General features: G+C 37.8%; 1 protein-coding gene across 1 annotated transcript; it reads left to right on the top strand.

Moving 5' to 3' along the window:
- The first annotated feature begins 5,055 nt into the window (after nt 1–5,055).
- On the top strand, nt 5,056–24,741 carry LOC145782094 (calcium homeostasis endoplasmic reticulum protein-like). The gene is made up of 18 exons (XM_082593834.1): nt 5,056–6,104; nt 6,817–6,987; nt 12,105–12,265; nt 12,418–12,672; nt 13,085–13,243; nt 13,932–14,036; nt 14,314–14,470; nt 14,602–14,726; nt 15,228–15,395; nt 15,954–16,053; nt 16,230–16,347; nt 16,424–16,718; nt 17,558–17,691; nt 21,950–22,099; nt 22,730–22,804; nt 23,175–23,310; nt 23,613–23,739; nt 24,579–24,741. Exons 1-18 carry the CDS (start codon nt 6,080–6,082, stop codon nt 24,590–24,592), a joined length of 2,475 nt encoding a protein of 824 aa, XP_082449960.1. The 5' UTR covers nt 5,056–6,079; the 3' UTR covers nt 24,593–24,741.
- The last annotated feature ends 6 nt before the right edge of the window (nt 24,742–24,747 follow it).

Genomic DNA, 24,747 nt, shown 5'->3' on the forward strand with positions numbered 1-24,747 from the left:
GCCCCCTGATGATAGAGAGGTGATCAAACATTCGATTTCACTATTTTTAAGGGTGAGGATTCCAAAAATGCAAGTGTTTTCTGTGTATTACTATCACAAAAAAAGTTATAGCAACTTCTATTGTTTTTGGGTGGTCGCAAAAAGACGCCCAAAAAGCCTTGTGGGAATCCACGTAGAGTAAAAAAAAAAATTTTTGTAAGATAATCAAAGATGTCTTTTATTACAAAAAAGAAAAAAATTAGAGGTGTTTTTTGTTATTTTTTTAATTTCACTTTAAAGTAAAGTATGGTTTTCACAGAATTTGTCCATTTCCAAGCCTTACATTGTTACTCTTGTGTGGCACACCAATGACATCATAATGGTTATTATTTCTTAACAATCAGCCTGTTAGTTGAGGTTCAAAATGGCTGGTCTTTGAAACCTGACTGCTTCCTTATTGTGTTTTCTGTCTGAGAACACCCTGTATAGGTTAGTTCAGGGGTGGGGAACCTGCGGCCCGCGGGCCAAATGCGGCCCGCGTGACTGTTCCATGTGGCCCGCGTCAATATTTCTTTACCCAAAATATATTGAAACAACAGCTCAAAAAAGAGTAGGCTAGGCTCTGCATTCTTGGTATATTGCGAATGGCTTTCTATGACTAGTTAATCCATCATAGAAGGCAATTTGTAACAACAATGTGACCAGTTATTGTTAATCGGTCAGTTATGCCATTCGTGAAAAGTGTTTTGCAGAGTAGCCTACTTCTCAAATTAGCAAAATTTTACGTTGTATAATGGCTTCTGCAAAGAAAAGAAAGATTAGTGATGAAGGCAGAATGTTCCAGAAAGATTGGACAAACTTGTACTTTGTTGAAGTAGCCTAAGTGGCAAACCTGTGTGCATTGTTTGTGGTAAATCTGTAGCAGCAAAGAAAAAATCACATTTAGAGCGTCATTATGACTCCTGCTATTTGAAACAGCTAACAGGGCAGGCGAGGCAGGATAAGATTAGTGTCCTTAGAAGAGAGTTACAAGCGCAGCAAAGCACTTTGTCAAGGTAGGCTACTGCAAACAGGGTGAAGATATTGTCAGAACGAGTTATGAAGTTACCATACTGAACTGATAACAAAGAAGCTGAAACCACATGCAGATGGAGAATTCGTGAAAGAATGCATTGTCACCGTTGTCAAGCTACTAGCTAAAATTTCGAAATTTTTAGTGGCCCGCCTTTGTTATTTCTCATTTTATGTGGCCCGCAATACTAAAAAGGTTTCCCACCCCTGGGTTAGTTAGTGGGTGTTGTGAGTAGAAGGTATTGAGATGGAGGATTGCACTGTTGGAAAAAAAAGTAGTAGTACTTGTTATTTGAAATGGTATAGCCGTAAAGACGGCTACATAGCTTTGTCTGACCTTTCTGAAACTGAAACAAAGATAGTTCTATGGAGATCTGGGATTGAACTTGAAAAAGAGGAACTGCCAATGTCAACAATTTGCAATCATCATTTTGCTTACTTTCTGAAAAAATATTTGAATCATCAAATATTGATTTCAAATAACAAGTACTACTACTTTTTTTTCCACCAGTGCAATCATACCTTCTACTCACAACACCCACTACCTAACCTACACAGGGTGTTCTCAGACAGAAAACACAATAAGGAAGCAGTCAGGTTTAAAAGAGCAGCCAGCTGATTGTTAAGAAATAATAACCATTATGATGTCATTGGTGTGCCTATTATTACATCACACAAGAGCAACAAATGCAAGGCTTGGAAATGGACAAATTCTGTAAAAACCATACTTTACTTTAAAGTGAAATTAAAAAAAAAATAACAAAAAACACCTCTAATTTTTTTCTTTTTTGTAATAAAAGACATCTTTGATTATCTTACAAAAAAATTTTTTCACTCTACGTGGATTCCCACAAGGCTTTTTGGGCGTCTTTTTGCAACCACCCAAAAACAATAGAAGTTGCTATAACTTTTTTTGTGATAGTAATACACAGAAAACACTTGCATTTTTGGAATCCTCACCCTTAAAAATTGTGAAATCGAATGTTTGATCACCTCTCTATCATCAGGGGGCGCAACAAATGACATTTTTATGTTTGAGACCTCATCAGCGCCACCAAGTGATCAACAAATTTCAAAATGGCATATCTAGAGAACCGGTTGATTAATTTTCATAATTTTTTTTTGTTGCATTCAGAATTTCATGCACATCAACATATTTAAAAACAAAAAAATTCCAAGAGAGGCGGTTTGACTTTTTGAAGAAAATCTGTTGATACCATATAGGCGACGTTGTACTAACGCATTCATGGAATAGTTTAAACATGGAAGTTTCTAGAAGTCCTGATATCATGGTAATTAAAAGGTAAGTACAGAGTCAGATATCTTTCTGTTAAAAAACTTGATCACTGTGTTAGAGCTGAAAGATGATGATGATAAGATTACCTATACGAGTCAGTCAGGTATAGATTTGCAAAAGTTTGGACAGATTTGCAGTCTTTGTTACATGGTTATGTGTTCCATTTAGTGATTTTTCAGTTATGAAACATTTTCTAAATTTTTGGAAATGGTTTGGTACGGTACTGTATACAAATTTTATTTACCAAAGTGAATGCATGATACACTATTTACCAGACTCAAAAAAAAACTATGATTCTTTGACCCATGGAGATGTTGATAATTTGGATATTTCAATCACACCAACTCATCCCCAGGATCGAAGGCATAGCATTATTGATCTATGTAACAATGCATTGACACAATCGTTTGTACGTGGTGATTATAAAGAATTGGTGCATTTGACGCTGGTTTATCTTGGTGGTAGTGAGATAGTCAAGAACTTTGCATTTCGTAAACCAGGTGCCATGCATAAAGCTTGTTGGATGTTGAAGTTGTTGTATTGCTTGAAGATGGACTTAATGAGTTCTAAAATTGTAACGGAATTGCCCAAAGCAAAAGTGGTTACACCACTGCAACAGACCAAAATCCAACAATTTGTCCAGTTTGTAGTTTATTGTTACATTCCATGGTGGTTGACAACCACTGATCCTGCCACTGCACCTAAGAATGATCTTGGTTTAATTAACTCGTTATTGCATTATGTTCATATTGACCAAACGCTTACTACTTCTGCCCTCAGAGGCTTTGCAAACAATCTTTGGTATCTCACAGAAGAACTGGTGCCATTGGCTCTTTTCAGTCAACATGTCCCTCCCGAAGAGAAGCTGAAAATGGCTGATTGTTTGCTCTCGGTAAGATCCACAACTGCTTCCAACCGATATGGAACAGGTTTTGGCAGACCGTGTTTTCCCAGAATGCCTACTGAAGAATCCATGGATTTGATACCATTTTTTGGAAGTAGTTCGTGGATGTTTTTCGAGGCAGTAAAGATTGGGCATACCTTCCTCTCGCGACCAATTAAAGAATGGTCAGAAGATGAGCAGTACAAAAAGCTAATACTATTGTACAAAGTCTTCATGTGGTCGACGATGCCTCCGAGAGAGGGATAAAGCTATGCCATGATTTTTTGGGGGCAGCAGAGAGAGAAGATCGTCATCAAGATATCCTGCAAGTGGTTGAGAATGCCAGACATCAGCTACCAAATCAAAGAAAGAAAAATCTGAAATCAGCATCGTGGTTTCTAGCATTATAAATTAATGCAATACTACCTTACTGCTTTACCTTGCAATGTGTTGAATGTTTGTTTCTGTTGAAATTAAATATGCAAATTAAAATTTAGCAATTATTTTAAAAGTAGGCATTAGTTACACACTTACACGGTTATAGAACAAGTTTTTTAAATAAATTTTATGTATATTATATACCATTAATGCCAAATAATTCTTGTTGTACAAGAGAAAAATAGTTTTTTCTCATTATCTTTACTTCTCAAGAATATAGACCTATATAATGTTAGTAAAACTAATATAAATATGAGGTTTCTGGTCATTTTGAGCTATAAATCAACTCTCTAGCCCAAGTATAACTGTAGATATTGTAAAATCATGATTATCGCGGCTAGCGAGGGGGTTCAAAAGTTTGGGGGTGACCTGCTACCCCTAAACATTGTTTATTTTTCCTGAAATTTTAACAGATTGTTTTATACCCCTAACCTCCCCACCAAAAAAAAGTAAGGGTCAATCGATTCCAGTTTTGAAAATCATGGGGCACCAGCCGCACCCTAATATATAGTGTCTAAAATTCAATTTAGTCATTCAGTCCCTTCTTTACATCATTGATAACGTATATATATAAGACTTTTAAAAGATTGCTGGATTTCATAATATGTTTGACTCGCTATACGTTTTTATCTTTAGACACAATAAATATATACCAGTTAAAGATTTTCAAGTGTGATTAGCTGGTAGTTGTATGACTTGAAAAACGATTATTTTGCAGCTTCCTATTGCTTTCTAGACTTATTATTGTATTGTGTCTTGTTTTATTGTCGTGCGCCTCTTTGGTTACATTATGATAAGCTTGCTCCTATTATATGGTACCACAATTTAGGCTGAATTTTATAAAAAAGTGTGTTACTTGTTTCCACAGTTATTTTTTCAACACCTGCTTTGGGTACATACTTTATTTGTTGCTATGCTTTAGAATTATTGGTCTTGACAGATTATGGCATTATCCCTAAAGTTGGAGTTCAGTGGCGGGGCTGAACTATTAGTTGGCCACGTCAAAAAGCATGAAATAAAACTGGATTCTACTGGAAAAAAGTGGCTGATTCGAGATTTATTGCTTTGGATAAAAGATAATTTGCTGCAGGAAAGACCAGAACTTTTCCTTCAAGGAGATACTGTTCGACCTGGTATTTTGGTTTTAGTAAATGATGCAGATTGGCAACTATTAGATGAAGTGAATTATGAAATTGAAAACAATGATACTATTACATTTATTTCAACTTTACATGGCGGTTAATTCATTTTGTTATCACAATTTTCTTATTCTTTACAATAAATCATTCCAAGTTAATTGTACCTCTAGACAATTAAATGTTTTAGTGTCATTATGAAGACTTCGGCATTAGTTGCCACCTGGGTTTTTTTTTTCGCTCAGACTTTTCGGTCATTCGTCCGAAATAACTTGAAAAAATTCAGTCATTTTTATTTAATTTGGTCATTTTTTCTGATGAAAATATTTCCTTTCAAGTAGCTGATACAAACCAAAATTTGCACTTCCTGACTAGCTACAACATTAAGTTTCGCTGAGAAACGTTGTCGTGTTTTTTCAGACATTTTGATAGAATTGACTATATTTTTTCAGACATTTTGCTAAAACATGGGTCAATGACCGATAAATGACCGAAACTAAAACCCAGGTTGCCACTAGACCTGTAATTGAAAGTGTTTCCTTTTCGTTCAACCTTGTTGGACGTTGTATTGGGGATAAAGTTTTACAATACACAGGTTACCTAAGAATGTTTTTTCTAAGAATGTGTTTTTTCATCTATGCTTGTTTTACATGTATCACTGTCATTGTCTGAACTGCAAATTGTTGTTTACTGTTTAATTAACATTTTGCTAAAGACAAAACTGTAATGTGATGCAGAGCAATGTGTATTAGCTGCACCTCCACCACATAAGCAGGATTTAATTGATAAAGTTGTACTGGTCCCTCTTGTCAATAAATAAGGTTGTAAATTTTTCGTACAGTACCGTATTTTACGGACCATAAGGCGCACTTTAAATTCTTTTTTTTTCTCATAAATTGATCGTGCGCCTTATGTATGGATCAAGTGCGGTAGTGCTTTATTGCCTACACTCAAAACCAGTACCGATACTACTATTATATATGGTCCGGTGCGCCTTATGGTCCGGTGCGCCTTATAGTCCGGTGCGCCTTATGTATGAACAAAAAACTAATCAAAGCAATTTATTGACAGTGCGCCTTATAGTCCGGTGCGCCTTATGGTCCGTAAAATACGGTAATCAGATTTTTCGAGTCTATTGTTCAAAGCATGTCAAAAAGTTGAGGAAAAATCATTCATAGGAAAATCTTACATTCAAAATTGTTTATGTTTTTTGCATGCTTGCTTAGTTTTTGAAGGAACTTTGTAGTTTTGTCAATAGCTTAGTTTCTTTTTGCAATGGATCTTCCAAAACCACCAGAAGGTTAGTGTTGCGCATGGTCATGGTTTTAATACACTTATTTTGTAAAACTAAAGTCTTGCAATTAAGTAATGACCTGTAATACCTGTAAAAGAAACTAACAATATTTGCAAAAGACAATTGCATAAAGCTGGTTAGTTGCTGTTATTTTGGATTTGGTTTGTTTTCGCCTTGGTCTAGCTAGCACAATGTTTTGGCTCACTAATTGTAATTACAGTAGCACCGTAATAGAGATATACCAACACCAATATATTTACATGTTGCCAAAATATGTAACAATGATAGTAAAATTAACTACCGTATTCAAGAGTTTTGTCAAATAGCACTTGAGACAAGTTGTGAGTTTACAAAACAGTTCAAAGAAGGCTTGATGTCACAACGTGTTTTATAATTAGACAAGCAAATTCAACAAAGCGCTTGTGTGACCGGTCAGAATATATCACTGAGAGTTACAAAACTAAATCAAAAGACAACTGTTGGAAAATGCTTTATATCACTATCAGCTTAGTTTATTGGACCGTGGAGTGTAAAAAGCAATATATACCGTACATAACAAATGTTCCAGGTACCAGTATATAATCTCATTTGGAAAAACGTTTTTCAATGCTATGGGTGATAGAGTATCAGCCAATTGTCCTGATATCGAATTTTCTGTAACTACATCTCTGATCAGTAGAAATTAAAGTTTTTGATATCAATGCTTTTTTTTTTGCAGAACCCGAAGTGAAGAATATCATTGACAAATTGGCCAATTTTGTTGCTCGAAATGGACTTGCTTTTGAAAAGATGACAAAAGACAAACAGAAGAATAACCCAAAATTTGCATTTTTGTTTGGTGGGCTACACTACAGCTACTATCAGTACAAGCTTACTACTGAGCAGCAAAGTAAGAAAAGATTTGCTTTCCACATTGCAGTTGATTTCATAACTTAACTATGAATTTCATCAACGCATCATGTGTGTAGACAATATGTGTGCTGTGCAGCACCCCCACAATTTCACAACTAACTTTCACTTTTACGGTCTACCACTACTCGGAGATCCCATTTGGAGAAACCGATTTGAAGAAATCCCAATTCAAAGAAAGCCTATTTTGGAGATTTCTAAAATCTTCCAGTGGAACCTGTTTATTCAAAGGAATTAACTTATAAAGTCTCAGCGAAAATATCTCAGATAAAGTTACTAGATATCGCTATAGCCTATACTCACAAGGGGTCTGCTAATATTCGGTGAGTCCGATTCGGTGAGTTCCTAACCTCTAACCCCTAACCCTAAAATGGCAATGATACTTAGGCTACGGTACCCGATAATTTAAAAAAAAAATTGAAAAAATCTCCCGTTAAGGGATCAGACTCACCGAAACAGGCCATTCCGACCCACAAGATATCGCTAATTTACATCTACCTTATTGAAACAATAACTTGCTCGTTTGCATGGGTATGGGAAGGTAAACAAAAAAACCGCCTACCCAAATGATCCCTACAAATTGTTTAAATAAACAGAAGTAGTTGCTAGATTTAAGAAATCACCGAATCGGTTTTCTCCAAAAAAGACTGGACTCTCCAAATTGGGATTTCTATGAATCGCATTCTCTGAAACGGGCCATTTTGTGAATTTTATCAGTGTGTTCAATTCATGTGTGAGCGATTCGTGTGATGTGCAGCACCCCCACAATATGGGCACTTAGTAGCACCGTCTGCTGTCATAGATTAATTGTATCCTTCTATAATGATATAGGCCTACTGCATTTGCATTATTATATATATTATATACCGGTATATGTGTTTTCTGATATTGATCCTGGAAATATCTCTTGAAAATTTTTTGTAAATTACCAAGCAAAGAAATTTTGTGAAGCTCTAAAAATTCTGTGAAAGTCAATTCAGCTGTGCAGCTAAACTTTTTGCTTCGATCCTATCAATGAAATCAAAAATTTTCTGAAATGTCGACCCTTTATACACTTTTGTTTTTCGCAGCATTACAACAAATATTCCCTGTTCAATCTATTTATCAATCGTTTTTACTTTATCTTTTCTAAATTTGTCAACTCGTAGGGTGAAGAAAATTACAAGAAATCTTCATTTTGGGATGTTTGTTATAATATATATATATATATATTAGGGTGCATCTTCTCCCCCTTATTTTTGAAATCAAAGTTGTGCCATTGATAAATGGTGTCCATTTTAGGTCAGATTCAGCCAAAAAAATTATGGGGGTTGTGGGACCTCCCCTACCACCACCTCCGCAACCCCCCAAATCCGCTTCACTAAAATCGCAATAACTCAAAAACCAAACAAGATAGACAAATGGTGTTTGGTATCAACATCATCGCAACTACTTGATTTAATTCAAATCTGCCAAAAAATTTGCAATTTTATGTGAATTTTAATTTTCGATTTTGTGACAGGGTTTGTATGATCATGTGTAATACGAAAAATATGAAAATCAATCTTCATGTTGACTTTTCCAGTCGCTTGTAGATATCTGGCTGGTTAAATTTAAGACTGCTCAAAAGTATTCCAGTCATTCTCAATAAATTTCGAGTTTGAAATGGTCCCATCAGAGAATATTCCATGCTCATCATCATCAACTGATGGTGCAAGCTCTGAGGACGATGTTCCCAGCTGTAGCACAGCACCAGAGGTTCACAGGAGAAAGTTAAAAACTGGTGCACTGCTTGAGGTGCCTTATGATATCCTGTCAAGAAATTCAGTTGTTGAAACTAGTCTATGACAAGGTGCGGTATTTCTCCAGCATCTGCTTCAGCTTTTCTACAGAGCATCATAATGGAATCAACATACACAGGGAAAGAATTGACTGGCACACAGTTACTATCAAAATTTACACTGTCATATGCTTCTTGTGATCGATACAAACGAAAAACAAATGTTAACATAGTGGAAACCATCAAGGAAAATTGTACACCACCCTTGTTGTATAACATACATTGGGATTCTAAACTCATTCCAGAATTTAACAACAAATACAAAAAGGTTGAAGTTATGCCTATTTTAGTATCAGAAGGTCATCAAACAAAACTTCTTGGTGTGCCATCCGTCAGCCCCAAAGTTGGGCAGTACGCTGGTAGCATTATCAGTGACTTCGCTTGTGACTTGTTACGTGAATGGAAGTGCTCTATGGATGGGACCATAAGTATGGTGTTTGACACTACATCTACAAACACTGGTCTGTGGTCAGGAGGTTGTGTGGAACTGCAAGACCGGTTAAGCAAACCACTCTTATGGTGTGCCTGCAGAAAGCACATTGGCTGGCAGTGTTTTTGATGCACTGCAAATTGAAACATCCAAGTCTCCAGAGATCACCATATTTAAAAACTTTCAAAGTTTCTTTAGCCATGTTTCTCAAGATAATTTATCTTTTCCTCCTTATTTCAGTGAAGCCGAGTACATTTCAACCAGTGGAATGGATTTCCTAAATAAACAAAGAAAAGATGCTACAAACCTTGCTACTCAACTGCTGACAAAAAATGATAGCAGTGATATCCCTAGGGCGGACTATGAAGAGCTTTTACAACTACTTCTTTTTAGTTTTCAAGCACCCCTCCCACACAAGCCATTCAATTTAAAAAAAACAGGTGCAATTCATAAAGCTCGATGGATGGCTAAAGTGATTTATGCAATAAAGCTTTCATTGCTATCTATGGAGGCGGAAAAAGTGATGGATCCAAATAATGCCAGAAAATGCTTGATTTTACAACCCAAGGACACCAAAAAAGTGAAAAGATATGCAATGTATCTTTTGTATGTGTACATTCCTTGGTGGTTTCGTTGTGGTTCTGCAATATCTGCTCCAAAGGCTGACCTAGCAATGATAAAAACATTGCATCAATACAAACAGACTGATGCAATAGCAGCGTCAAGTGCATTAAAAAAGCTCCATTTACATTTGTGGTACTTGACTGAAGAGATGGTCCCACTTTCCCTGTTTGATGACCACGTTAAGGATGAAGAGAAATGGGAAATTGCTCAAGCTCTGTTAAAAGTTAAGGAATCAGCTCCATCAGTCCCTCAAAAGAGACAAGGTAATGGAAAGCCAACATTTCCAATGCTGGTTGATGAAAAATCTTCCCTGGCAGACTTGATAGGAGAAGATTCATGGTACTTTTTAAACTGTTAAAGTTGGAAACAGATTTTTTTAAAAGAGATGTTAAAGAGTGGCCAAAAGATAAACAGTATTTAACTGGAAGAAAAAAATCAGCATTAATTACTGTTGTTAATGACTGCTCAGAGAGAGGAGTTAAGTTGGCCACAGACTTCCAACCATCAGCTAAAATACCAAAACGCTTTGAGAATACACTTCAAGTGGTGGAGAAAAGCAGATCCAATAGGCCAAACTTAAGGAAAAAGCCGCTCACATAAGATATGGTAGATTTATCAATTGTCTTACCAAGTGAGCAATACATCATTATTCATTACATTATATGGTTTCTACCATTCATTTTTGTACACTTTTTTATTCCAAGAGAATCTCCTGATAAGCAAGCATGCACATGTATTCCTCACATTGTACTAAGACAGAAACGTGTTTTTGATGTGTTGATATATTTCACTCTATCAGTGTGTGTTGTGTATGTGTATCTGTTCAATTGGAAACTGGGTATGGCAGCAAATAACAGCAGGCTTGCTTTACACCAAGATAGAAATAATGCAAAAACTTGTGTAACAACATTAAAATAATACAAATTGGCTATGAACTAACTTTATTAGGCCAGTTATCACAAAATCAGATATTTTATAGCAAATGATATTTCAAAAATTGATTGATTTTCAAATCTTTTTGTATTATGCATGAACATACAAACCCTGTCACAAAATCGAAAATTAAAATTCACATCAAACTGCAAATTTTTTGGCAGATTTGAATTAAATCAAGTAGTTGCGATGATGTTGATACCAAACACCATTTGTCTATCTTGTTTGGTTTTTGAGTTATTGCGATTTTAGTGAAGCGGATTTGGGGGGTTGCGGAGGTGGTGGTAGGGGAGGTCCCACAACCCCCATAATTTTTTTGGCTGAATCTGACCTAAAATGGACACCATTTATCAATGGCACAACTTTGATTTAAAAAATAAGGGGGAGATGATGCACCCTAATATATATATATAAAAACAATGAAAACTATCAATACTACAAAAAAGTGCTCAATGCTAAGCAAAAAAGCAAAGCAGAGCAAATTAAATCAAATATAGTTATTACTATCTGAAGCCTTTACAAATTGTTTCACCTAACGGATCATCAGAAGGTCTGTAAAAACATGTAAACAGTAAAGAATCGATAATTCTGGATAATAATATAATAGTATAATAATAATAATGATAATAGTACTTCTGGAGTTTTTTCTGCAGATTGGATTACGGTTATAATATTTAATATCTTTTCAGGAATTCAGGTTTAGAGGTTTTTTTTGCAGATTAAATTACAGTTGTAATATTTAATATCTCCTCAGGAAGTACAGGTTTAGAGATTTTTTTTGGCAGATTAAATTACAGTTGTAATATTTAATATCTTTTCAGAATTATCGATTCTTTACTGTTTACATGTTTTTACAGACCTTCTGATGATCCGTTAGGTGAAACAATTTGTAAAGGCTTCAGATAGTAATAACTATATTTGATTTATATATATATATAGTTATATACTGTACTAAGTAAACTGTAACTTTAAACTAAATCTTATGGTTTTGATAAAAAAAAAATTTATCAGCTGTTTAAAATCATCTTTAAAGACATGTATTACCATCACCACATTCCAGACAATGATAACAATTTTTGTCGCAGAATTTCAGTAAATGTTTGTACGATCATAATTAGAGATCTAATAACCATTTTGTGTTTTTCTTATTTCAAGGATTTAAGTAGACTAAGCATGTTTGGAAATCTGCATATCAGGTATATAAATGTTTTAAAAAGCTGGTAGTTAGAGCACACGTGTTGACTGTTAAAACTAATCTATATTATAATCAAGAGATGTATTTTTGCTACAGTCTTGAATAAACAGCGTTCACAAATGAGCACACAACAAGTCGTCCAAGATGCGATGGTACAGCAATCACTACAGAATGCTCCCTGGCAACAACCTCCTGGAGGATTTGGTGGCTTTCCTCCTGGACCTCCACCTCAGCTTCCCGCAAGCATCCCACCAAGGGTAGGTTTTTAGCAGGCTGATTTATAACTGGATGACACAACAAAAGCGTGGGCATCTTTTCTCATATTATATTTGTTCAGCTTTGTCAATATCAACTAGAAATAAAGAAAAGTTGCTTTAATGGCACGACACACCAATGCATCAAATTTTAGGCTATTCCTCCATGGCAACAACAACGTCCTCCGGCTCCCTGGCAGCAAGGTCCTCCTCCTGCACCTCATATGGGTAGTCCTGGAAGAATGCCCCATCTTCATGGCTCTGGTGGACCTCCAGGTCCAAGTTCATTGCTCATGGCAACACCGGAGCCATCAGGTTTGGTGAAACAAGAGAGTGAGTTGGAAAAAGAGGAGCAAGAAGTTCACAAAAAGATAAAAGAAAGCGAGGACAACCTGGCAAAACAGCATGAGGTGACTTCATTTTTTTGGTGCATTTTGAATTATTTTTAGGTGATATTTGATCAAATGGTTGTGATGTTTGATCAAATAACGCATTCACTTCAAACATTTCATGAAATCTACTGGTTTAATGGCGGTTTACCAAGTTCTGATTTGCTATGAAATTATATATCTCAGTTATACTGTATATACTATTCCCTATCGTTGACCAAAAATAAATTTTTGAGCTCAAGAGTAAAATTAAATAAAAATAGGCTAAGCAGCACAAATTTAAATGGATATTGGGTTCTATTACAATATTTTTTCTCAAAAATTTTATTTCGTGTTGCCTGTTAAAAACGTGTCTTACTATTTAATGTGTTTTTCTTTATATCTATGAGATATAATTTAAGTCCTTTGTAACACTGGTACGTTTCTGTCTCAGGTATTGAAAACGCAAGAAAAGAATCAGATTCAATCTTCCATCCAGCAAGCGCAGGAAGAATACAAGACTGGTCTGGCCGCAGAGCACAATGTCTCCTTGAAAGACTTTGACAAAGTTCTTCAGCCGATCATTGATTCCTGCACTAAAGACTCGATTGCTGTATGTATACTTCTGCTTGGTGCAAGTACACACCCATCTTATTGTCGCAATTCGACATGTTATTAGTTCATTACGTTACGTGAAAGTTACGTAATGTTACGTTATGTTCTGTCAATTTTGACTTACATAGCAACTCAGTGGCTGCTTCAGCGCTTCACATTCGCAAGACACTGCAATTTTCCACCTTGGACCGTAACTTACAGCTTTAATTGAGTAGAGAAGATAGGGCTTCAGTGAAAAAGTGCCCCAAATTTATGTTTGTTTTTGCAATCCTTTTGCCACCAGGTGTGAAAAATTGCATGGTGTCGATAACATTATATACATTTTAGTGGCAAAATAATGTATTGCCTATGAGTGAAGTGTTGTTGCGTGTAAATAATACAACGACTAAGTACTGCCAATCAGTGATTGCTACTCCTAAATCGCATTGTAGACTATAGGAAGACCAACGTGACTTTATGACTTTCAACTTGCAAGTCAATTCAGATTTGCAAGTTTTTTACACACATTTGGGCGGCATTAGTTTCCACTTTTACAACGGTAAAACAATGTAAAAATACGGTAAAACAAAAACGGTAAGTTTTCCTTCCTGGTTTGCCACTGATCCATCTTTAGGTCTGCCACTGATCCTTCCTGGTTTGCCACTGATCCATCCTTAATAACCTAGTGTTGCTTATTTGTTCCTCAGACCGGGAAGTCGTGGATACTCAACAACAGTTCCACTGAGGAGAAGTGCCAAGCGATCGCGCAGCATCTGCTATCCAGAGTCCGTACAGCTGGGATTGGCTTGAATGTGGGTGAAGTTACTGACATTGCAAACGTAGCGGCTTAACTTTTGTGTACCTGGAATGTGATTTCTTTGTGAATTACTTGTTATCACTGCATTTTCTCATCAGCTGTAAAGACTCACTTAACCTAGAGGCAGTTATTGATTTATAGTAGTTTTTACTCCTGGTTAGTGGTTACTGCAAGCGGAAATTCCAAAAGTTTGCAAAATGTCTGATTGCACGTAGTCATGGTAGTGATGCACGTCGCTCTTCTGAAGCGTAACCTTCAATTAAATGTCCTAGAAAGAAGATGAAGAGAATAAGAAGCTATTTGACACTCAACTTCACATCATCTACCTTATCAATGATGTCCTCCACCATGCATCTAGGAAGAACCTCCACAATCTATCCAACGCACTGGAGACGGTGATCGTGCCCATATTCAGTTTGACACAAGCAAGTAAGAACAAACCCGCATACTTTGCCCAATCTGTGAACACTCTGAATTGCATCAAACTTGACATTGTGTGGTTCATAAATTTGCAGTATTTTGAAACTTCACCGGTTATTGGTTAACTCCAATGTTTGCAGACGCCAACGAGCAGCACCAGCAGAGGTTGAGCAAGCTACTTGGACTTTGGAACAGATTTGAATACTTCAATCAAGCAACCATGGATAAGCTTGCCGAGCCGAAACAAGCATTGGAGGATTATCAAGTAACTTACTTACCTGTTGCTTGTTACCTGTCGTCTGTTACTTCGGTACGGTTTTCATACAGCAGGCGACAAATGTCCGACCATATTGCCTGATATTAATGCTGAAAAGACAGAGAATAACTTGACGTCGTCTGACGAGAAAACATTACAGATTAACCCTACATCTATTGCTTAGAGAAATCAATCGGTTCAAGAATTTGGTTCTGTAATAGTCTGTTTGTATTAAGCAAGAATTTGGTTCTGTATTAAGCAAACAACTGCTGCGAGTTGTTTCTAAAATAAAGTAACATACTTTTGATATTCCACGAGTTTTGTTTTGTTAAAAAAGATGATAATCGTAAATAAAACCCATCACTTTATTATGACGTCTGTTACGCTATGTCGTTTTCAACTTTGAAAGTTAAGTTTAAGTGATAAAACTATCATAACTTAAATGTTTGCAATTATTTTTCTGCTGGCATATAATGCAACACATTTTCAAAATAGCAATGTCTCTTTCAGTCTGAAGTTGAGCGACGATACAGCAATATTGTTGATGGGGTGAAATCATCTATTGAAAATCAATACAAACAATACGAGAAGCAGCATAATGAATACGCCAACCACATTAACGAACAGATCAAATTGAAGCGAATGGAGTTTGAGAAACACAGGAACCTCTCCCAACAGGTGAGCTAAGAATAATTTGCTTCGGGTGGTTGTGTCATCTGCCAGAATGTAGCACTGTAGCAGGAGACTGGCCATGATATAGATTTTTAGTTCTGTTTGTGAATTGTTTTATAATAAAGTGGTCGTCCAATCTCCTCCCTCTGCCAAACTTGATTAGTCTTTGGTTCTCTGTCTCGATAACAATGTCCACTTCATTCAGGTATGTCGCTGCTTTTTTGGCAGATGCTCAATTGCTCATTCCTTTTGATGCTTTTACATTGCAGACAGCTTCAATGCAACCGTATTCCTCTGCGAACTCTGCTTTCTGCTGGAGCAGTTTTGTTCCACACAAACAGAAAATTGTAGAGAATGTGCACGTTCACAATTTTGTACCAAAAAGCTTAACTTCCTTTACATCGACATGGGCTTTTGCTTTGTTTGGTGTAATTCTGTTTTCACAGTTAGTTGTAATTTTGCTGTACTTGGTTTAGAATTAAATGGAGTCATAATTTCAGCGAGGCCAGTATTTTCATGGCATTTTTAGAGTGCAGGCAGATGTGATTGTTCTTTGGTGTTCAGAAACCTCCCGGAAATGATGGGAGCGATGCACCTGGAGGAGATAGGGATGACAGAAGAAGAAGAGATGACAATGAGGACTATGCCAACTCTCCATACTCAGGTCATCAACATTCATGTTTTTTATGTCAACTAACAAGCGTTCATGTTGGTAGTGGTTTAGAAATAACTCATCCAGCATGAAGCCGTTTGCAAGGTTTGCTTCGTCGGAATTGTATACGGCTGGCGTATAGTGAAATGCAGTTGGTCGTGTTGTTGCAACATTGCACTTTTTTACAGGTCAAGGACAGAGACCAGACGGAGGTGACCAACCCCCTTGGTCTGAACAATATGACAACAATGAAGACGATAACTACTATGACGATTACAACCAAAACAGACCTCCGCGTGATTCCAAGTGAGTTGACATTTGTTATTGGTTGTTCAACTGTTTGACATTGCTTTATGATTACGATTTATCTTATTATTTTTAGTTTCAATCGTCGACCACCCAATCAAGGGAACTTAGGGCCCCAGCGACCTCCCCCTGAGTGGAGGGGAGAACCTATGGGGGACCGCCAAGATTGGGGTCCAGAAAATGAGCAGGATAATTGGGACCCCAGGGGACGTGATGAGTTTGGAGATCGAAACCAAAATTGGACCCCCCGACGAGGCCCTCCCCCAGGTCATCCTGGGCCAGGCGTGGCAATGCCACAAGAGGACAATCGATTGATCCCAAAGGTCCCATATTACGACTTGCCAGCAGGTCTGATGGCTCCTCTTGTGAATGTGAGTGCCCCGTTTTTACGCATGGAAATTGTTTTTCCAATTTGTAACTTTTGATTATTCGTAAACATGTGCATTATGCAAGGTATCCTCTAATGCTCAACCGTGTTGTGCTTGCCTGTATGTGGTACAAGAAAGCTCCCGAAATTATAACTACTAACTTTACTTCAAAGCTGTATGTCCTGCATTGCGTTGGTGTACACGATTCTGGTTCAATTTATGAATCGAGTTCGATACCCTGGCAGGCTGAGTGATAAAAAACTTTATCCGGGATTTGTACATTATGTGGGAGTAGTTGCTGAAGATAAGACGGCCAGAAAATCTGGCTGCTCTGCTTCATTAGTTTCTAAACAGCCCCCCCCCCTTTTTTTTTAGTTGAGCATAGAACAATTAGTTTTAATCACTTTGTGCCGGAAAGCTGTAATGTGGCTGTTGCCTGCTATCCGTGAAGTTCTTGTTTCTTACCTTTATATTTTCATGTGCTAATATAATTTCTCGCATCTACCGAAAGCCTGGCGGAAAGGAAAGGTGCAATTATTTGCTAACTGTTGAAATTTGTTTTATTTGTATGCATTAAATATTGATATTGAAATGGGATCTTTAACCGTGCTGGCTGTGTTATTAACATGTTCGTCACAGTTTATAATTATGTAATGATCCATGAACGCTTCAGGTCCTTTTATGGATTTGACAATTATTCTATTTCATTGGTGTGCTGGTAAAGCTAATTGCGTCTCCTACTTTTTTTTCTTGGCAAATTGCAAAAAAGCAGATAGAACGGAGTTTAATGACACAAGCTAATTTTTCCTTGGTTGTTATTGTTCATGTGTCTGCTCTTCCAGCTTGAGGACATGGAGTACAAGGAGCTGGATCCCTCTTTGATCCGTCTTCCTCCTCCTATTCCTCCCAGCGATCGCCTCCTTGCTGCTGTTGAAATGTTTTACGGACCCCCCTCCCATGAGAGGCCACGGAACCCGTAAGAAGATACTTTATTACTATGTGTTGTTGATACGTTGCGTGGACGCAAGGCATTGAAGTTCCATTGGTGGTAGTTGACTGACATGGTTTTTAATCGAAGTAGGAGCAAATTGTCGGGAGCTCAATCTTGTATCTGCGATTGCCTAATATTACCAGGATTGCCCGTGCAATCTTATCAGGTAACCAACTTTCTAACAGCACTTCCTGAATTCTCAACATCCCCATACGCGCTCACTATTTCTAAAATTTGTAATTCGTTCGCATGAGCGACTGTTGTTCATCATGAGAAATTGCTTTTAAATTCTTGGTTGGCAATTCATTCACTTACAGCGTTAACAACAGCCCGGCTTTTGGCCATAGCTTATGTAACAACAGCAGGCTTAACACACTATACTTATTTAAAAGTTTCAATGGATTAAAACCTAAGATTTTGGTGAATCGAATTAGTTGAGTAATTGCCGTTGTAATAAAAATGTGATGTTGGCAAAACATTGCGAAGTATTTTTTAGCAACATTCAATCATTCATTCATTACACTGGCCAACAAAAAAGAACTTTTTTCCGAGTGCCGAAGATATTTTAACGGTTTCTGGGCAATTTTGGGTCACTGAATCCGAAAATAGCATCGGTTTCTTTGAATTGGCTCTAATTTTTTAGATTTTGCATGGTTTTGCTCCAAAAAGTGGGTCATACGATATCAAAACAGTCAATATGAAGATATCTTGTTGGTACCTCTCAGATTTTGCTGAAAAGTTGTCGTACTATGCCTTAGGCCAGGGGTCCGCAAATAGTGGGTCGCGACCCAGACCATTCACAGTGGGTCGCAAAACGGTTTAAAATTACCATAAATATAACTTGTATTGCAAAAATAAATACAATCATATAGTCTTTGATGTGCTGAGTTTCGTACAATTCGGTAGGCTACAAGAAAATTTATACTTTCGATTGTAGTACAGTAGTTAAGCCCACGGTTATGTATATAGCCTGGAAGACAGCTTGAGCCAGGGCATGAAAACTCTCTCAGCTTATCTCCAGAACTGGCGACTGAAACTTAGCGAAAACAAAACTTTGGCGGCAGCTTTCCACCTATACAATCGGGAAGCTGATGTTCAGAACAATGTTCAGAACAATGGAAAACCTCTGACCTTCTGCCCCGAACCAGAATATCTTGGGGTGACACTAGACAGATCGTACACATACCGCCACCATTTGGTGTCACTGCGCAAGAAAATGACATCCCACGCTGCACTACTCAAGCGCCTGGCAGGCTAAAGCTGGGGGGCGAGGGCTGACACTTTGCGAATAGCAGCCTTAGCCCTTGTCTACTCTTCAGCAGAGTACTGTGCACCTGTTTGGTGCTGCAGTGCACACTGCCATAAACAGCGCCCTGCGCACAGTTACCGGATGACTGCGTCCCACACCATTGGATAATTTTGCCATTCTCGCTGGCATCCAACCTTCTGAGCTTCGTCGCGAAGAAGCCACTCTGCTTCTTGGCCGACGGGCACTAAAGCCTAACCATCTTCTCCACCACAAGATCTCTGCTTCCCCAAACCAGCACCCCAGTCGACTGAAGTCAAGACAACCATTCGTGCCAGCCGCTCAACTTCTGATCAACGCAGCAGATGAACTTCATCTCTGCGGCTACTTGGGCGGACTATAAATGGAATTCTGAAAGGAAGTCAAGTACCACCGGACTTCATTCATTCATCCCCAACGCCGACACATGCCCCATCGGCCTGACACTACAAAGACAAGCATGGGTGCGCCTCAACCGTCTTCGTACGGGCGTCGGGCTTTTCCGGTCAACCATGCGCCATTGGGGAATTGGCCTCTTCCTCCTCCTGTGAATGTGGTGCCGAGGAACAGACTGCAGACCACATCATCAATAATTGTACCATCTTCAAGCCACCTAACGGAGTGAAAGGTCTGCGTGTCATGGATGATAAAACCAAAGACTGGCTGCTCTCTAGTAGCCTTCCAGTGTAGTCCGGGAACATCTTGAGTCTGGGGTGGTAAAAGGATAGAGTAGACCCTCGGCCCCAGAGGCTTGCACGACGACGAAGCGCACGGTTAATAGGTCCACCCGCTTATTAAGCCCAATTTGGTCCATTCCGGAATTACTGAAGGTATAGGAGTGGTAGAAAATTGTCTCCCGCAGCCAAAATCGTCCGGTCCCGATGTGGCCTTAATAAGTGGGGACAACCGTATTGGAATTGATATTAATGTGCAAAGTGTTTTGCGCAAAATTACATGCTTCCGAAACGTTTGTGTCGCGAAGACTTCGAACGATTGCTTTTTGGGTCGCACCAAAAAGTATTTGCGGACCCCTGCCTTAGGCTACCAAACGAAAGAATCCCAAGTTTTAGATCAATATCTTAAACGGTTTTTCCATGGCGGCCATTTGAATTTTGGGCGCTACCCTCGTTTTTGACTTGGGGGGGTAGCGAATAGCAATTTCAGCCATTTTCAGAACCCCATAACTTTTATTGTAATTGTGGTAGAAGACTAAAAATTGCTGTGCTAGTTCATTATAAACTATACTACACAATTCAATAGTAAAAAACAACATCTCGTAATGCATAAGTGTTAGGTGGGTTATCAAAATCCTGTTTTAATGGCCATTTTAAGTGTTTTTTTTTTTCAATTTTCAAATGCTTCTACCACCCAAACAAATCAAAATATTTCTGTAAAACCTCATTATTAGTAATATTTGGTAACTTTTCTTCTGCCAACTTGAATTTGGGAGTTGTGGTGCCATTAACAGAGATCTTATGGGGGTCTGAAAACCTTATCAGGCGGAAATGGTCCATTTTAACTCCTGTATTTACAACCCCAAATAACCGCGTGGGCATTTTGTGGTCATGCTGAAATTTATACCAGACAAACACATACATTTATTCTTTCATTTCATTAAAACAAAATTTTTGATTATCAAACTCCTTTACTATAAGTTTTATGTCTTTGAAATGTATTATTTTGGTAATTTTTAGCAAATAATCTCAAGTCAATAATGTAGGTCAGAGAAAATTCAACAATGATTTATCATTAATACAGTGGAAATAAGTAGGTAGGCTACTATGCTTAGTGATCATAAACATTAGAATGCTGACACTGTTGACCATTAATTTATGTTCAAAATGATGCCTTCATCTCTTCTCACTCATGGAAAAGTACCCATCTGCAATTACGGACTGGAGATTACTTGCCAAAAATTACCAAAATGTTACATTTCAAAGACATCAAATTTATAGTGAAGGAGTTTAATAATCAAAAATTTTATTTCATGAAATGAAAGAATAAATGTTTGTGTTTGTCTGGTATAAATTTCAGCGTGACCATAAAATGCCCACGCGGTCATTTGGGGCTGTAAATGTAGGAGCAAAAATGGGCCATTTCTGCCTGATAAGGTCTTCAGACTCCCATAAGATCTCTGTTAATGGCACCACAACTCCCAAATTCAAGTTGGCAGAAGAAAAGTTACCAAATATTACTAATAATTAGGTTTTACAGAAATATTTTGATTGGTTTGGGTGGTAGAAGCATTTGAAAATTGAAAAACACACTTAAAAGGTTCAAAAAACAGGATTTTGATAACCCACCTAACACTTATGCATCACGAGATGTTGTTTTTTACTATTGAATTGTGTAGTATAGATTATAATGAACTAGCACAGCAATTTTTAGTCTTCTACCACAATTACAATAAAAGTTATCGGGTTCTGAAAATGGCTGAAATTGCTATTCGCTACCCCCCCAAGTCAAAAACGAGGGTAGCGCCCAAAATTCAAATGGCCGCCATGGAAAAACCGTTTAAGATATTGATCTAAAACATGGGATTCTTTCGTTTGGTAGCCTAAGGCATAGTATGACAACTTTTCAGCAAAATCTGAGAGGTACCATATACAAGATATCTTCATATTGACTGTTTTGATATGGAATGACTCACTTTTTGGAACAAAACCATGAAATATCTCAAAAATTAGAGCCAATTTGTAAAAACCAAGGTCATTTTAGAATTCAGCGGCATCAAAATACCTTAAAACCGTTAAAACTTTCTTGGCACCAAAATGTGTGTTGACCAGTGTTAGCAGCCATTGTTGTTCCACTGCAGGATGAAGGCCTTCCCCATATCTTTATAATTTTGTCTGTCTTTGCACGTTTGCGTTCAGTGTTTGTCCAGTGTTTTTAGCAACACAGGTCTGCTATAAATTATAAGTGACCATCCAGTTAACAATCGACGGTTGTCATGTACAGTGAAGGATGGGAACATAATGGTCTGTTCGAGTTCTTCCGTGCTAAGGTTCGAGCCAGGCGCCGCGCCCAGCAGCAAGATCGGAGAGATTCTCGTTCTCCTTCGGGTTCTGACCGCTCCTATTCCCGCTCACGGTCGCGATCGTCGTCGAGGTGAGAAATTGAATATTGTTATACACTTGACTTTTCTAGCTAACTGCTCTTGGCTGATGCTGAGCTGCGTCGGAGTCTGCTTCGCTTTCTGACCTAGTCTTATTCTGAAACGATCCCTGTTCCATATCTAGAAAGCTAAAACCTCAATTGCTAAGGTGAACTCAATTGCTAAGGTGAACTTTATCAGAACTGACGATGCACTGAATAAGTGCGAAATATATTTTTCTGTAACATCTACTGACAACTGATCCCTGTTACCTTAGCAATTGAGGTTTTAGCTCACTTGACTTTTGATACGAAACTTCCTGCACTATTGCGAATCATCGCTCCAATACCATGACATCTTTTGTAAGCAGTTTGCATCTCATGATGTGCAACGATTTCTGTTTAGCAATTCTTCGCCTCAGCGATTTGTGATGTGAGATTTGGTTCAAAATTGTTTAGTTATTATTTCGGCGTTCAGGAATATGGCCTTGATGTTATTGGTATAAAACTTGCAGTTTAGTTTTGTAGATGATGCCCCGTACTCGCTATATAGACTGGACGGAGAAGTCTTATAATCTGATGAGTCGCAACGTTATACCACATCACTTGGTTGATTGTCCTACATTTGATCATCTTCTTCCACAGATCCCGCTCTTCAAGATCAAGGAGCAGATCATCCTCGAGGTCTCCTGGTCGTGGCAGACGTCAGACTCCACCATCGTAAGAAGATCATTCTATTTTAATAGTTTAGTTTGATTAAACTGTAGGATAAGAGTTGGAGTCGTTTACATCACCTTCAAGTTGTTTTTCGATTTCCTCTGAGGAAGCTTCAGCCGAATACAAGCGATACTCTCTGGCTGTTCTTATCACATTACATTGTTTTGGCCATAAAATGAGTATTCTGCCGTTTCTGTACATTTTCGATCATTAAACAATTTATTCAGCAAACGAAGAATTTCATATTTGCATGAAGTTAGGTTGCTTTGAAAGTTGAGAGTCTAAACAACCCTTTTTCAAATAGTTAAAAATATTTTAAATTAATTACTTAGTGGTTTGTTCACATTTTCCCAACGATTCAACATCTCCACAGTTTCGGGCCATCTTACTACCAGCGAAATGCTGCCAATCCTGGAGGAGCTCTAGATGATCAAAACAGAGGAGCTCAGATGATGAAGAGGATGGGATGGGGAGGAGCGGGGCTCGGATCGTCGGAGCAAGGAATACAGGTAGAAATGGCAACTAGTGTCTTTATCGTTGCTCAAGCAGTGATCCATCCAAAATTCGGTGTACCCAAAAAAACTCGCGCTCGCCCGGTGCGCCGCCACATTTTCATGGGTCTACTCTACAGGTTTGCCCTAAGCCTAAGGTAAAACGGGTTAAAAAAAACACTGACTTAAGGGAACAGAAAATTGACTATCGTTCACGTGGGTTTAACAAGCGTACTGGTAGAAAAAATATAATTGTGTGTTGTCTGCATGCGATAGTGCGCTGACAATGTCCTTCTCGTTGAAGTCGCTTTCGGTTCTAGGATCCCGTTAAGGCCGGTGACGTCAGAGACAAGTACGACCAGTTTAAAGGTCTAGGAATGGACATGGATGATCCGTATGAGAACTTCAGGAAGAACAGGAGTTATGGATATGGACCGAGATCTAGAGGTCGGGACAGTAACTTAGTTTCTTACATGTTAACCAGTGACGTAACTATAACGAAAAGTTTAGAGGGGCAATGACATTAATACTTGAAATAAATATTGTTTATATTGCTATTCATATTCTCTATTATTGTTTATATTATTACTAAATATTGTTTATATTGCTATTCATATTCTCTATTATTGTTTATATTATTACTAAATATTGTTTATTTAAAAATACAGCTGTTGAATGCATTGCAACATTTACGAAACGTCATTCAACGTGTCATTAAAGCGTTGTGCTGATATTAAAAAATATTTTTGGAGGTAAAAATATATTTGAGAGACGATTGTTTCCCCGAATCCCCGTGGCCCTGATTTCAACAATAAAGCGTTTAGACATTCATTTATTAAGCCCGAATTTTCATTTATGTAAAATAATAATTAATCGAACTGGTGTTTTTATCGATCTGATGACAAAACTTTCAAACGCGATGCACTTCCCTACAGCCGCATAACTATCATGCAAAATTCAACAGATATTCAACGTTAGGAACCGTTTAAATACCGTAAGACCCGCTTTTGGTAAATGTTATATTGTTTGACAACAATCTCGCATTGGCTGGGGTGTGGGGAACATTAGAATGACGTCATATGATGTTTGAACGATGTTTTTATCAGACCCCAATTTATGGCTATGCCCCAAGCCCGACAATTCATTTGACTCTGAACTCAAATGTAGTTGTGATAATTCGCCAAAATGTCTGTTCCGATTGTATTGTCGGGTCAAGAATTTAGACTGCGCGCTTTTAGTTCAGGTTGTTTTCATTTTTGTAATAAATAGTTATTTTTTCTTGTCAGGCAAAGGAGACTGAAGCTGTTTATCGTGAATACATCATCCGAAGAACATGAAGATGAGCAAACAATCCAGTAGGTTCGGACAAAGCAATTTGCATCGCGATGTGACCTTGTGCTTGTTTGATGACGTATTTGTAACCAAACATTCTGCAAATACACGAATTTCGTTTAA

This window comes from Aplidium turbinatum, chromosome 13, assembly GCF_918807975.1.
Source record: "Aplidium turbinatum chromosome 13, kaAplTurb1.1, whole genome shotgun sequence".
NCBI classification, from domain to species: Eukaryota; Metazoa; Chordata; class Ascidiacea; order Aplousobranchia; family Polyclinidae; genus Aplidium; species Aplidium turbinatum.